At 38.4% G+C, this 14,929-nt stretch overlaps 1 protein-coding gene across 1 annotated transcript; it reads right to left on the reverse strand.

Moving 5' to 3' along the window:
• Positions 1–12,635: 12,635 nt before the first annotated feature.
• LOC146387591 (adenosine receptor A1-like) lies at positions 12,636–14,452 on the reverse strand. The gene is made up of 2 exons (XM_084929324.1): positions 14,028–14,452; positions 12,636–13,897 (listed from the first exon to the last, which is right to left on the reverse strand). Exons 1-2 carry the CDS (start codon positions 14,354–14,356, stop codon positions 13,267–13,269), a joined length of 960 nt encoding a protein of 319 aa, XP_084785450.1. The 5' UTR covers positions 14,357–14,452; the 3' UTR covers positions 12,636–13,266.
• Between the last annotated feature and the right edge of the window lie 477 nt (positions 14,453–14,929).

Genomic DNA, 14,929 nt, shown 5'->3' on the forward strand with positions numbered 1-14,929 from the left:
AGCATTAAGAAGAATCATTCAGTCCATGACAGTTTTACAAAAACAATTAATAAAGCAGTAAAGAAACAATTTATAAAGCAGTCAAACTCTTACCCTTGCTATAGCCTGCAAATGCAATGGTGGATATATTAGATTAACAAGTCACTGGGCCTAAGTAGGTCCACCCGATAGCAGCACATAAAGCTTTCCCTTCTTATTGGTTTAGCGCTACTTGGCCTGTATCATTGGAAACTGAGTGTGGTAGCGCAGTAATAACCATTTATCATCCATAAACCTGATGGACGGCATGAGGAGAAAAAGAAAAAAAAAGATGAAAAATGATTGCATGGTAAGGACTATGAAAAGCTCTAAAGTGCTGCATGGAATGTTTACATACTGTACTTGCCATCCGTCCAGGCCTCTTTCATGACGTGTTTGTGGCGAGGCATAAATTGTAAGATATCCAGCAAAAATCGTGTGATTTTAAACCTACTTGTACATATTTATACGTATTACAACCAAAATGTACTTATTTATAGACATACAATTCTTTAGTATGTGTGTGGTTCTTAGGCAACGGTGTCTCATCTACTCACAAGCCTCCATATACACAGTGAAGCCCACAAAGTAGTCACGTGATACAAGTTGTAAGAGGATTTTCATCAAGCAACAGGTCCCCCCATGAACTTGCAGACAAACATGATGGCATGACTGTTCAACTGGGATTACTATAATCAGCTATTCACCATCTGTGCACATTTTTTTTTTATTTTTAGCATCAACTCTGTGGAGAAACACGGAAGATGGAAATTCAAAGAGATTCAGAACAAACAAAAATGTGCAGTCTTAATTCAGGTAGGTGTAACTGCACAGTCACACTGCATTACAAAAAGACTACTGAACCTAGAGATCTGGTTATAACCACAAGCCCTGTGGTTTCCTTCCTGCTTTCATTTAAAAATAGAGATTAAAAATTAGTGTCACTATCAAAAACAAAGTGTCATTTCCTCAGCTGACCACCAGATGCTGCTGTACCCCAAGAGACAGAAAACAATGCATGAAGCAGCTGGGAGACACCAGAGGGAACATGGAGAAACTGTAATTTGATTCATCTCGACATATTTTAAAAATGACGGCTTGAATCACAAGCTGTCACATTCACAGTTAAAAAGGAGGTTTTCCTTCATCATCGTGTCCCATGCGGCTGTAGCCTGAGTGCTCACAGAGGGAATGGGAGGAAATAAATCAAAGCAGAAGTGAACAATAACAAGTAATAGGAAACAAAGACGGGAAAGTACTGTGTTTTGTAGTTTTATATGGGCCAGACTCTTTGTTTTTCTGCATCACTGTGCAGCTCACACTGTCCAGACTGCTGACTGCTGAAAACGCTCTGGACTAATGGCCTTGCTGGCATTTCTGCAAATGCTTGACAGTAACATGGCAGCTGGCAGGCGGCCTAAGGAGGGCGAGTGACCTTAAGGGAGCTGCAGAGAAGCCATCACGATCTTAAAGAGACAGAAACCACGGTGTGTCTCTCACCATACAGTGTGTCTCCAGCCCATTTTATTTTTATTTTTATCACCACGAGGAAGATAGTAAACATCGTCAAAGCAATGAGAAGCAGTGTCACAGACTATACCAGAGCGGCTGTAAAAGCAGCTCTTACTATGCCAACAACTGTAACAACAAGCCTGAATGAAATGAAAACACATTAATCTTTGTTATGGTGAAATGGAGGCCATTCAAAGCAGTTGTGCAAACACTAAGCAAAGAAGATATATGTTGAAATACATATAGCTTGACCTTGGACCTGAGGAGGGGGCATGATCGTGGTATTTTAGTTCACCCATGGGTTTAGTGCTGAGCATGCTGGTAAGGACGTGAACCCGGTGGCACTCTAAAACCGAGTGAATCAACTCAGAGAAGGCCCATATTGCAGGAAGCACAAACAATGAAGACGAAACAGGGAAATCTGGTTTACATGAGTATATCCCCAAAGGGAAGACTGTCTGAGGAAGGTAGAAGGATAGCAAAGAAGACAATGGCAGGAGGTCTTTTCCATTCATTATAAATGGAAATATGTTATTCAGGAACAAAAATAGCAGCTTGGATTGTACAAAGATCAAACCTCTCAAGCATACAAGCACAATTCACATACAGACATAACACAATAACTGCATTCATTTTAAGGTCTTTATGGTATCATATTTATATTCTGATTTACTGAGCTCTTCTTGCTTAGTTCTTCGTCTACTCCTCGCGTGTGGGAAAGTCCTTATCATTTCGTCACCTAAAAGTCAAGGAAAATCTCAACGAAACATTTAAACTGCTTCAGTGAATGTATACTTGCTGACATTTACTGTTACAATAGTACCCCATCTAAGCACTAATTTTAAGAACTGAGGCTGACAAGTTAAATCATTTCAAAATGTTGCTTTTCTGTTTAGATTTTTATTTATAATGTTCAGAAATAATTTTTTAAAATGCATGGATTCCGGACAAATAATGAGACATAGACTCATTGTTTTAGCTGTACACCATGATCACCCCACTGAAGGCCCATTTGATGCCAGGAAAAAAATCCTGTAAACAGAGTTGTTAGTGGAAATCTTGACATATTGCTAATGCAAGAGAAAAAGCTAAACAATCCCAAACCTCTTTTAGGATTTGTAGTGAGTGTAGAGCTGGCTGGGTACAAATCCATGGATACCGTACTGTGTTCAGCTATAATACATGCCACTTGAGTCCAGCATGGACAAACAGACACACCTAAATGAACAAACCTCTTCATTTATGCCACTAATATATTGATTTTAGTAAAGGGTGAAACAATAAATTATCTTTCTATTTTCATAATTGAGCTTTTCCAAGGGTTAAATTGATGGGAAGATTAAAAAACATGCTGAAAACCAAAGTTTGCTAAGGCACAAACATAAAAAATTGCCAAATCAATGAAGGAACAAATTAGAAACACTGGCTCTCTCAGAAGCCTCGCTAGTAGCTCATTCTTGTTTAGAAAATCCTCTGAGCTGGATAATAGCAGGTCAACTAAAGGCTGTATAACATAGAGTGTATTAACTGAAACTACATAGCCATAACACTCTTGAAAAAGGTTAAATGTTGCCTTAGATTGTAGGTGACTAGGTGATGACAAATGTAAACAAGGGTAGAGTCCCAGTGAAGAGAGTCCTTACACATTGGCACCAACTAAACCCGTAAAAATATACAATAAACACAAAGATACACATATATGCATAGGTGAGTGTGCTTCTCATATGTGATACTTGTACATAGCTGTGTGAAGGGTCATAGTGTTTCTTGAGTATAGATAGCAAAAGTAATACAATGTTGCAATGTAGCAGGGAAGGATTCAGAATCTAGAAATTTGACACAAACTCAAGGTGTGGTCAAAAAGCAAAAAAACAGTTTATTCTTTATTTAGATTTTATAGCACAGTACTGCCCACTACTCAAAAAAGTATTCGAATAACAACTAAAACCCCTTGAGACCCAGAGCTTACTCTTAGACTATGAGAAAATCACTACTCAGGCTAAATTACTGCATCAGTAAAAACATAAACCTAATTTTTTTTGCACTTCCTGTCACTGAGTTCATTATTCTTTAATGCCATTCTGTGTAAAAGTTGCATAAAAAGCACAGTTGGAGTGCTATACATTCTTAAGAAGGCAGCAACGTGGAGGGTTAGACGAGAATCCCGGGGCCACTCGGAGCAGAAAAGAAAAAAGAAAAAGGCAGAGCAGCCAGGATCTTGTGCGAACTGTAACACAAGGAGTGCTGAGCCTCGTGAGAGCTTGACACACATCTGAAAAGTAGGACAAAGTATCCAGGAAAGAGTGCTGTAGCTTGCATTTCCTATTCTCTGGGTGTCTGTGATAGAGACCAGGCTTGCTTGAGCGATTCAAACCATCGTGGATCTCTAACAGATGTACTGCTGCCTTAAGGATTGAGCTGGCATGAGCTGACATTACCCTGAGAGCAGAGTAAAAGTCCTGAGAGCGGTCACTGCCCTGAGCCCCCAAGAGAGTGTGGGTGGTGGGAGAGAGTGCAAAAAGACAGCGCTCTCCTCACAGATTTGTCCTCGCTGTTCTTCTGAAACAGGCAGTGCTCTTTTGAAATGGTGCCAGCGGAGGCTGGCCCAAATCTTTGCAGCTGAAACTTTTACAAGCTCGTGAGCAGAACGGGAAAGACACAGAGTAAGATCTGTGCAAGGAGTTTGCAGCTCCTACCTCTTCCTCAGCCTGTCGAGATATAAAAAAAGCAAAGAGCCACGCTTTCTTTCTTTGACAATGTATATAGTCTTCAAGATTATCAACAGAAATGTTCTGGATCGAAGACTGCATTGGAAGAGAAAGGCTTCAAAGTATGTGTAAGAAATTAATAAAAGAAAAATGAAGACTCAGTGACGTCACTCAGGAAGCTGTCTTGGATGTTGCCTGAGGAAAGATGCATTGTCTTTGGCATTCTTGCAGGGACACCCTCGAACATTAAACCTGTACGCTCTATTCAAGACTGGAATATGGGATTATCAAAGTGATTTTCATTTCTCGGTGAAGCTCCGTGTGCAACATTATTTTGAATCTGTTTATTTTCACAGATTGGCCTACACTGTTGCCTTTGTTTTTGCTTCATAGCTCGATGACACAGTTTGTTACTTCAGGATGTATTGTGGTAAACACCCGAGGCCACTCATTTAGTTCGCTATGTTGACAGTAAACAGGGCCTTCCACTCTCAGCTACAACAAAACTAAACCAAAGTCTGAAAGGCGAACTCTGCCTTTGCTGCTTTGCTCAAAATCTGAATAAAGACACAGGCAGGTGCAGAACAACTAAAGACGTCCTGAGCGACGATGAAATTGGGAGGCATGTACTACCTGGGAATGATGCCAACTGCTGACAAAAGCCTTTAATGCTCAGCTCCAAGAGAAGCCTTTAACTCATTTGCTCTGAAATGCTACAGGAATACTGAAGTCTTTCCCAACTGTAGATAAATCTGTCAAACCCTTTGGCTTTGTTACAACACAGCATGTAAGTACTCACTTCTGATTTCTTTGCCCAAGCTTACATCTCTGTCTTTTTCTCTGCATTTCTTATCCCCTCCCAGCTGCAAATCCTACAGTAAAGTGAGATGTCTATTTGATGACACATAATCTTTGCTTCATATGGTTTTTCCCATTTAGTGTGGGGAACTTCAATTCTAAGCCACATGAAGTTTGTATATATTGTGGAACCATGTAAGTAAAATTTAGTGACTATGTGATTTGTTTGCCGAGCTCCCTTTCTCCTACTGTCTCTCTCTCTTGGCAGTAAGGCAAAAGTGGGCAGGGAGAGAGGAGGGCATGGCCCAAAAACTGCTCTCAAGCCCCAGCCCTTGTTCGAGTGGGGTTGCTTGCTGGTACACTACTCAGCCTTTCCCTCGTCTTGCAAGCAAAAGAGAGGGATGTGGAAATGTATTCTTGACTCTTTTCTAAGCCGCCTTTATTTTTCGTCTGCACCACCGCCTTATTGTTTGTTGGTGAACGCTATCCTGATCTTGACAAAAAAACAAAAACAAACCCTCAGGTATTTCTCATTTTTGATTATCTTTCTGTTTAGGCCTTGATGTTCCTCTTTGTATTTAAGCCTCCCTTTATTCATGTCTGCACTTTTACACTCCCTTTACTGTCACCTTCCACACTGTACACGTGTCTAATTCGCTTGCACCGAACACAAAGCCTAAATCTTAACTGCTACTGAGAAGGGATTTTGTTTCACATACTATTTGTTCTGCTAAATGCATTGCAAGCAAAGCTTTTGTATAAACTTACTAATGTGAGAAGTCTGTTTACGTAGCACTATTTGATAAAAACACATGCCACCAAGTAAAAAGAAATTTTAATACTGACATTACTGCCTCTTAAAGCACAAATCTGCAACAGAAACAAAAATTCTGGCATATTTTACAGCAAGTCGTAGCCTAAAGACATTGTAACTGCAGTAGTTTGAACAAACTTTGCCCTTGGAAAAAAAAAAGTGATTATTAGCTCCACGTTTCAAACAGGAAATTCTCTGTAATAAAAAGGCAGTTGGTGCTTTTTTCTAAACACTTTGGTGTTTGTGTTGCAGGACTGCTGCATAGGTGCGCGAATTCTGCAACATCAAAAAATCCCCCCGCTGCACTGTATCTGCTGTTAAACATCTATTACTGCGAAAATGAAAAAGCATCCTGTGGTTTCAATCATACAGTGAAACTAGATTATTAATGTAGTTTTCTCGAATACTGCTGTTTGACAGGCCTGTTTGAAAACCAGTATGAACCAGATCCATCTGTTGCAAGCACTGTACAATACATGAAGGGGCTTGTATTAAGGATTACGGCACTATGTTTCACATCAAGCCTCTCTGGTTTATTAGTGTTTGTTTTCAATCATAAAAGCTATTGAAAGCAGCGTTAATAGTTTAAGTTAGTAAATCTACAGGAAAAATCATTTTTTAGACAAATTACACTCTTGCATGAATTAGACTTACGCAAACTGACTTTGTAAACATTTTGGCATATGCTGTGCTGCTTTGTTTGCATACAGTCGAGTCAGCTCTTAAGTTTGTGTTGAGTGTGTGCAACACTATTATTGCATACTGTACAGAAAGGCTGAATGAAGAAAAAAAGAAGTGGGAGGAACGCAGGGAGGATGGGCAGAAAGGGAGAGAGAGAGAACGCGAAAGAAAATGAACTTATTCCCTCCTCCCCCCAAGTTCTCCTCAAATGAACTTGCTTTGCTGCTTGATGACATGTTGTTTGGAAAGCCATATCCTCTGCTATTTGTATCTCTCTCCTCCCCGTAATTGGAGTTACTTTGTAGTTACCAGGATCAAAGTCTCTCTTTTGGTGTTGCTTTTTTATCAAGTCGTGCCACATACACACTTCAGCTCTTCCTGTTAAAGAAAAAAATAATTTTGGGCTATAAACAGCACGTCTCACTCTTTTGACATCAGCCGTTTTACACAGTCTTGAAATCAACAAAGTTACGAGCAAAAGCCATGAGAGATGGTTCACCACAATATTAGCAATTTTGTTAATATCTGTTGAATATTAAGTCAGAAAGAGGACAGATCATATAACAGTAGTTTCCTACTATTGCTACTAAAAACTCTACTTTAAAAACACAGCCATGTGATCATTTACACTTGCAAACACTCACTGTACAGATACTAAGCAGCCAATGTTGACAAAAATATGACATTAAAGAGTATTTGCTAAGATTTTTTTTAACCCAGGTCTCATGAGAATGTCACTGTGTGTATATATAAAGATTCATATGTGAAGCTGTTCTTAACTGAGAAGTACGTATAGCATAACAGGAACATGGCCTGCAGTTATAGACCGAGGAAAACTTCCCAGCCTGTAACAAAATATGAACCACAGACAGAAGCCTTCGAGCCTCATTGCAGTAGTAAAATACCACGAAATAAACAAACCCACTCTTGCACTTTACTTGCACATTAGATGAAAATATTTTAAAAGTGCAAGTTGTCAGCATTAGCCTTTTAGCAGTGATGTAAAATTTTAGTTTAGTTTAGTCCATGGTTAATGCACAATTTTCCTCAGTGGAAGTGTTTAGAATTACTAAAATAAAATTACAGAGCTTAAAGTTTTCAATAGTATCTTAAAATATCTTTACACTGCACTTTCATTGGAAAAAAAAAACTGCAGCAATTCAGATACCATCGAGCTGAATCTATTAAAGAGGAAGCCGATATGTAACCACTGATAACAAACAGCAACAGCTCATATGTTAAATAATTTTAAACACAGAATTTACTGCATTTACTGCAAATCAGCACAGCAACTCTGAACTATAGACCAACTGAAGTCCACACCAAATATCCTTCAGATCTGGGCATATTTTATTTGTTATAGGGTCAGAGATTCAATAACTAAAACCAGTCTAATGGTATTCTAGCATGCTGTTGGGAGTTAGCCCTGTTCGAATCAGAAGCAGATATTTAACGGTGGTCCAGTGGGTCTACCTTGTCACCACAAGAACGAACACCAGCGTGTGGGATTAGACCCAGAGACACTTGAACATCTCCACCTGGAGCAGAAACTCATTCCCACTCATGCATAGTGCCCTTTTCTGGCTGAGAACCATGGTTTCAAACTTGGACATGCTAATTTCTCATCCCAAGGCAGTGTAAGCTGAAGCCTAAAAAACCCACACGATCTGCAAAATGTAGAGATGGGATCCTGACCCCACCAAACCTAACACCCTCCACCTCTTGGCTGTGCCGCGAAATTCTATTACTAAAAATTAACAGAATGCGTGTAAATAACACTGAATCCTCTTTCTAAAAGAATTGCTAAATCCTTTTAGCAAGTACTTCTTGTAAGAAATTGAAAAAAGTCAGCTATTTGATTTTCAGTTGACATGAAATATGTTTTAATATAAAGACATACTGCCCACAAGATGTATATTCACTCTTTTTACTTTAGTTTAAACAGGATCAGGATGGACTCACACAAAAAACAAATACCTGTTCAACATATGGACAAAGCATGCTTATGGAACAATGGACCTTTCTTTAGTAGTATACACCTAGCTCACATAGCCGGCAATGCACTGAGCATCTGGCAGCAGGCTACACCACCATACCTTACTGTGTGGCATCACAACCCTTGTCTGACATGGCATTCTCTGATTGCTTGGCTGCCAACACTCTCCTCCCCCCTCAGTTATGGGCTCTGCCATGCTGCATCCACGACATCACCCACTTTTGTCTCACTGAGATTCAGCTTGGAGGGCAGACAATGCCCATTTCTTGGCACAAAACATTGGAAGGAGCAGCATAGGAGAACCCAGATCAGTCCCCGACACTCATGCCCTGTATTCTGCAAATCATCACGGACCAGCGCCAGTTTGAAATGGGTATTTTTTATGCATTATTATTGCCTAAATACTCAGTTGTTTGCTATCTGAGCATTTGACAACACAGATTTCGTTAAGAAGTCGTAAGTTTGCTGCTGTGAAATGAGCTTCTCTGGGCATATATACATACCCGAGGCAAAAGAGAATAACTGTGTCAGTGATATACTGATTGGAATGCTAATTGTTCTGAGTATCAGATAAAAGTTATGGATGAACAACAGAGCAGCCATTTTCCCTTGATCTGCAGCTTGTGAATAAGACTATTTCAAAGCGTCACTTCCGGTTGTAAAAAGCGAAATTCTTCTAAGAAACATATGAGTCTAAACGGTCACATATCATGTTACATTATGCAGGTGGGGTGCTAGTTTATCATGCTGACTGAATGGAAGAAATGGTGCAAGTTATATTATTACTGTAAACAGGTGTTAAACCTAGCTATAAATTATTAGTGAATCGTATAGTGATAGTTGGTCACAACACAAATTTGATTTGTTCTTGCTTTCTCTCCATCCCGTCTGCATTGGCCAGCCAGTTAGAAGAATCTGGTACCATTAAGCATCTGATTAATTCATCATCTCAGTTAATGCCACTCACTCCCTCAAGCCCCAGTGAGCATGCCCTGTCACCACAGCCACACAGACTGCCAAAACATTTCAATCACTGTTGACATTAATTGGGCCAAAGAGGAATTCAGAATGTTAATGAGCAGCCAAGCGGCTTTTCAGTGACCACCGTTCACATGCAAATTTATGCAAAATGTTCCAGCCTTTGCACGGTCTGGTCATCTACCACAACACTGCCTGGGCTGAGCTGTTTCGACCAAAGCATGGTTCTGTCTGGACTTGGACAGCTCCACCCAGCTTGTGTCCCAGACTCCAGCTGGCACAGTAAACAAACTTCTTTCTCAGTGGCTTTAAATTGGCTGTCACACTGAGCAAAAAGGGCAATTTTGAGAAGTCAAACCTTCCGTTTCTCTATTGAAGGACCCCCCCCAACAACAACCACCACCAAAAAAAAGCCCAAGAACAACCAATTTACATTGCTCTTTGTACATTCCCCAACATTGTTTGGAGAGGTCTATGTTTTCAAGAATTGCAAGGAGGAGACAGTCGCTCCACAGATGTTGAGGATGGGTGCCAAACAGCTCCCTAAAATGGCTGAGGTACAGCCATTTTTCTTCCTTCGCTATGCATTACTTTCTGGTTGTAGAGATGGAGGGAAGCAAACTATAAAAAAAAAGACATGATTATAAAGAACTTTGTTTTTCTAGTTGTCTTGAATTATGGACAAATTATTAGAAACTTTTGTCTTACTTTATGTGCTATTTTTTAAATTAACTTTAATTTTACAGGGTAACGTGTCTGTCACATTTCAGTCTTTAACACTTGTCAAATATATTTCATATGTCAAGAGCCAGTAGTCAGATACAGGATATCAGCTCTATAATGAACTAGGCCTTGATTTTAGAGCTTAGGTTACAGTGGAATGTGGAAATGAAGCTAGAAAGTAATTCTTGGTAAATCTACTACCATACTACATCATTCTGTGGTATCAGTGTATTTAATCGATGTGGTCTATAGTGGTCAGTCGAAAAATGAAGAAAAGACACTAAAATATTTCAGCAACTGTTTTTCCGAGGTGAATACTGACATCTAAAAACGTGTGTTTTTTCTCTTTGTCTCACAGTTTGACTGACACATTTTCTACTGCTACGTGAAAAACTATCTGTCCTTAAGGTTGAGGTAGTAGATTGAATAGTTGTGGGGTTTACGTCCTCCTTTTGAGATAACTATACAATCTACTGTCTTTCCTAAGGAAACAGGTTAATCTGCGGAGATGCCAAATCCTATATGCACGAGAAGCTCCCTGGATAAAGGAACGCATCACTCATGAAAATGCAAATAATCTACCCACACCTGTTTAAAGACAACTGCAGTCCAAAGAAAGACTGTCATTTAATTATGTAATCGAACAGTAGAACCTGTCTACCCTTTCTAATTGGTGTATACTGACCAAAGCCTTGTTATTAAGGCTTTTCATTTGGGTTTGAAGTTGAGCCTAGCAAGGTGAGGTAGTAGGTTGTATAGTTTGTGGGATGGACTCAATCCTATTCAGGTGATAACTATACAGCCTATTACCTTCCTTGAGAGGTACAATAAGTGCTTGAAGGAGCCACTCTGATGCCATCTTGTGGCAAAAAGACTATTATAGCTCCACAAATGATCTTAACTTTGGGACCTGTATTGTATTGTAACCTGCATTGTATATATCTGATATAGTAATAACAGATTTACAGAATAAAAAACAGGCATATTTTCACTTGACAAGTTAATTTTAAATGAGCTGCAATATAATTCAATGACAAAATGTATAGCTTAAAGAACACATTTCAATGAGCAAATGTTAGCCATCTAATTTCCAGTATGACTTCAGATTTGTAAAACAATTTCTTTGACAGAATATGTAAATCCACAAGTATTTAATATCCAGTGTCACATTAGGGAATTTGTATTACGTTGATATTAATACTGTCAGAAAGATCACAGTAAAAGTTTTACATGAACAGACTACTAAATGATATATTAGGTTTCAAAATTTTGCATTTTGCAACTTAGTGGAAGAACTATGCAACATTAGGTTAGCAGATGGGTAAACTGAAAAAGAAATTCTTGATAATATCGCAACTAACCACAAAGTAACAAAAGATACAAGACCTATACATAAAAAAGAAGAACTCGAAGCTCTGTTTCCCATGTTTGCCTTCTAAGCTATAATTTTTTTCCAGGTTCTTTAAAATATGTTTGCAAAGATATAAGGAAAGTTTGTATAGAATAGATCTGTACTATAGACTCAAAGAGAAGAATACTGCCAAGAATATTGATACTGCCAGTTGAGTCTGATGAGTTTTAATGTACAGTAATTTACACAGTGATACATATAAAATAATCGTACTGATTGTCTGAAGTTGTTTTCATTACATTTATTATCCAAAATCAGTATCCGAGGTCTGCATCTGAGGGCTAAGGGGAAGGTAGTCTGAGTTATGTATGTATGTACCCCTCTTTTTTTTAATCCCTGTCTTTACTGGCTTGTATTTTTTATAGAAACATGTAGATGTCAGTGTAAATGCCGGCCCAAAGGAAACATTTCTAAATAAACATATCTGAAAACATTATCCAAAATCAGTTACTATAATAAAATTTATAATAAAATTAAAAGGTTGTAGGTTGAATTTTTTCCTAGCATAATCATTTCTTTATTAAGTCCTGATGGTTGAACTATATATATATATATATATATATATATATATATATATATATAGTTTTTGCAGTTTTCTCTACACCGCTAAAACATTAAATTCAAGGGGTTTCACGAAAATGACGCTTCAGTGGCTTAAGAAGTTTATAAATTTTCCTCCATTTTCAATTCATTTTAATGAATTGAATATGTTACTATGAAGCAGTGTCATTATCAAGGTCTGGAGATGTGGGTACTGAAGGTACTGAAGATGTGAGTGCTGACAGACATAACATGATGAATTGCACACTCTAAAAAAGCTATACTCTGCACAGCAAATTGCTGCAAAACTGATTGGACAGCGCTTCACAGTGCAAATGGATAATTACTCAAAGCATACTGCAAACGCAACCCAGGAGTTTCTTAAGGCAAAGAAATGTCATTCTTCAATTCTGAAGTCAGTGACTTTTTAGTTTAATAAAAGTCAGAACTCAGGCATCAGTTACCCCTACACAATTCCATTTTATTTTACTTTAACTTTAACTACCGCTTCAAAGAACAGTGAATATAACAGTTTACACAATATAGACAGAAACACGTGCTTTACATCAGTACACACTAGGGCTATCTTTAAAACAACTATTTGCATGCCATACCCTCAGCAGTAAGCTACAGCAAATATTTAAAGCTTTGGCTAGATAGTGAAACTGCTATATTAAAAAAATGTTTAGTCCCCTAGTTGGCCTTAATGAAGTGAACTGAAGCGGCATCATTACTAGTTTAAATGACATGGACTCCAAGGATGTAAGCTGAGATGGATTAAATTTCCACATTTAAAAGAAACTAATATTTAGTGACAGACTGGCAACCTGTCCAGGGGGTACTCCCACCCCTTTCCCTATAACAGCTGGGATCTTGTGACCCTGAATTGGATAAGAGAATAGATGGATGGATGAAAATTTAAAACTGAATACCTAGCAAACATATGAGTATCTAAATAATATAATATTTGGTTCTAGGCCTGACACACACCAAGGTAATCATCAAGTCACTGGTTTTAATACATACATTTCAAAAGCCAATCAAATTTGATCCCTAATAAAATAGAATTAAACAAGGAAGTCAGCCTTCATTCATTTTTGGCCAGACTATCATTGTTACTGCTGGACTTGTCTGTTGTCTGGCTTATCTGTGATTCCTGCTTTTCTGTTCCACATGAAATGCACTCTTTCCAGATCTTTAGATATGCTCTTTTGATTTTTTGTATTTTGAATGCATAGACAACTGGGTTGACAGCTGAGTTAGCATGAGAGAGCAGAATCCCAACATTAAAAGCTTGTTTTGGTACCTCACTATTTCTAAAGTACTGAATACAGTTCATTATGTGGAGAGGGAGCCAGCACAGGCCAAACAAGGCCAGTACCAGAAACAGAGATCCCGCCAGCTGTTTCTCTTTCCTTAAGTAATTGTAAGAATTTCGGGCATGGCTCCCTGGTTTGTCTCGAAGGTTTCTTCTGATTGTGCAAAAGACATAGATGTATAAAGAAGTCATTACCAACAGAGGCGTCAATGTGCAGAGAAAAAAGTTGAAATAAACCAGGTATGACATTGGGATGACATCTGTAAACTTGCAAGTTGTATAATTTAAAGTTTCATTCTTGTGCCATCCGAACATAGGAGTAAAGCTGAGAGGAATTGCAGCAAGCCAACATGCTGCTACCACACAACAAGAGAGTCTGTGTGTTACAGTCCTTTTGTACCTATAAGTAAAAAAAATTACTATCAGTTTCACACTAATTGTAATTATTTTTAATTACATAAAGTTTTCATAAAGTTATTAGTATGGTGAATGCTTATAAATTAAAGATGTGGTTATGCAGGCCATCCTACCTGATAGGGATACACACCCGAAGGAAACGATCTACAGCAATAGCTGCAAGGCACAGAACTGAAACAAGAGTCAGCAGGATGACCACACAGCTGATGAAGAGACAGGTCTTGAATGAAGTCTTCACTCGTCCATCCACCACTACAGCCAATGGTATTGCCACACAACCTACTAGAAAATCAGCCACAGCCAGCGAGACAATAAGGCAGAAGGTTGTCTGCTGAATGTTTCTACTGATCCAAAGGGCCAAAATTACCAGCATGTTACCCAGACAGCAAGTAACGGCAATGAGCACTTCCACCACGGTATAAATAGTGTCTTCCTCCTTCATTGTGCGTCCAGTCTGGTTGGTGTGTGCAGGTTAATGGTACAGCTGCATTGTGTGCAAAAAGACTATTATCACCACATCTCCTTCCGGTGAAACATTTGAGGAAGTTTTTTTTCTTAACTTTTAACGTTTAAAAAAAGAACCCTCATAGTCTTCCTGCTGAGAGGAAATGAGATATATCCTGATAACAACTTGGCCAGATTATACTAAAAACATTTGCTAATGATTATTATAAGTTTACAGAAGCAGCTTTATGTTATATTAGATAAATTACAGGTTTAGCAAAATATAGCAACATAAATATTTTGTCACTCTGTTAGGGAGTCCTTGTTTTGAAAATATCATTCTAGAGCCTGAATGGGTAAGGTGACCAACCCTTAATCAGACCATAAATAAGGTTAGACATATATGTGATTTTACAACAACTCTCCCCTAAGCTGACAGGAGAGTTGCTGACTGGTATTGGCCAATATGCTTAAAAATGTCATAATGTGAAGTATCAGTACTAATTTTTAACAGTGAAACAGATCTGTACTAAAAACAATTTATTTAAATTACAAAAATGCAGTATAAGAA

Source organism: Perissodus microlepis, chromosome 5 (assembly GCF_051167445.1).
Source record: "Perissodus microlepis isolate ML-2025 ecotype Zambia chromosome 5, ASM5116744v1, whole genome shotgun sequence".
NCBI lineage: Eukaryota > Metazoa > Chordata > Actinopteri > Cichliformes > Cichlidae > Perissodus > Perissodus microlepis.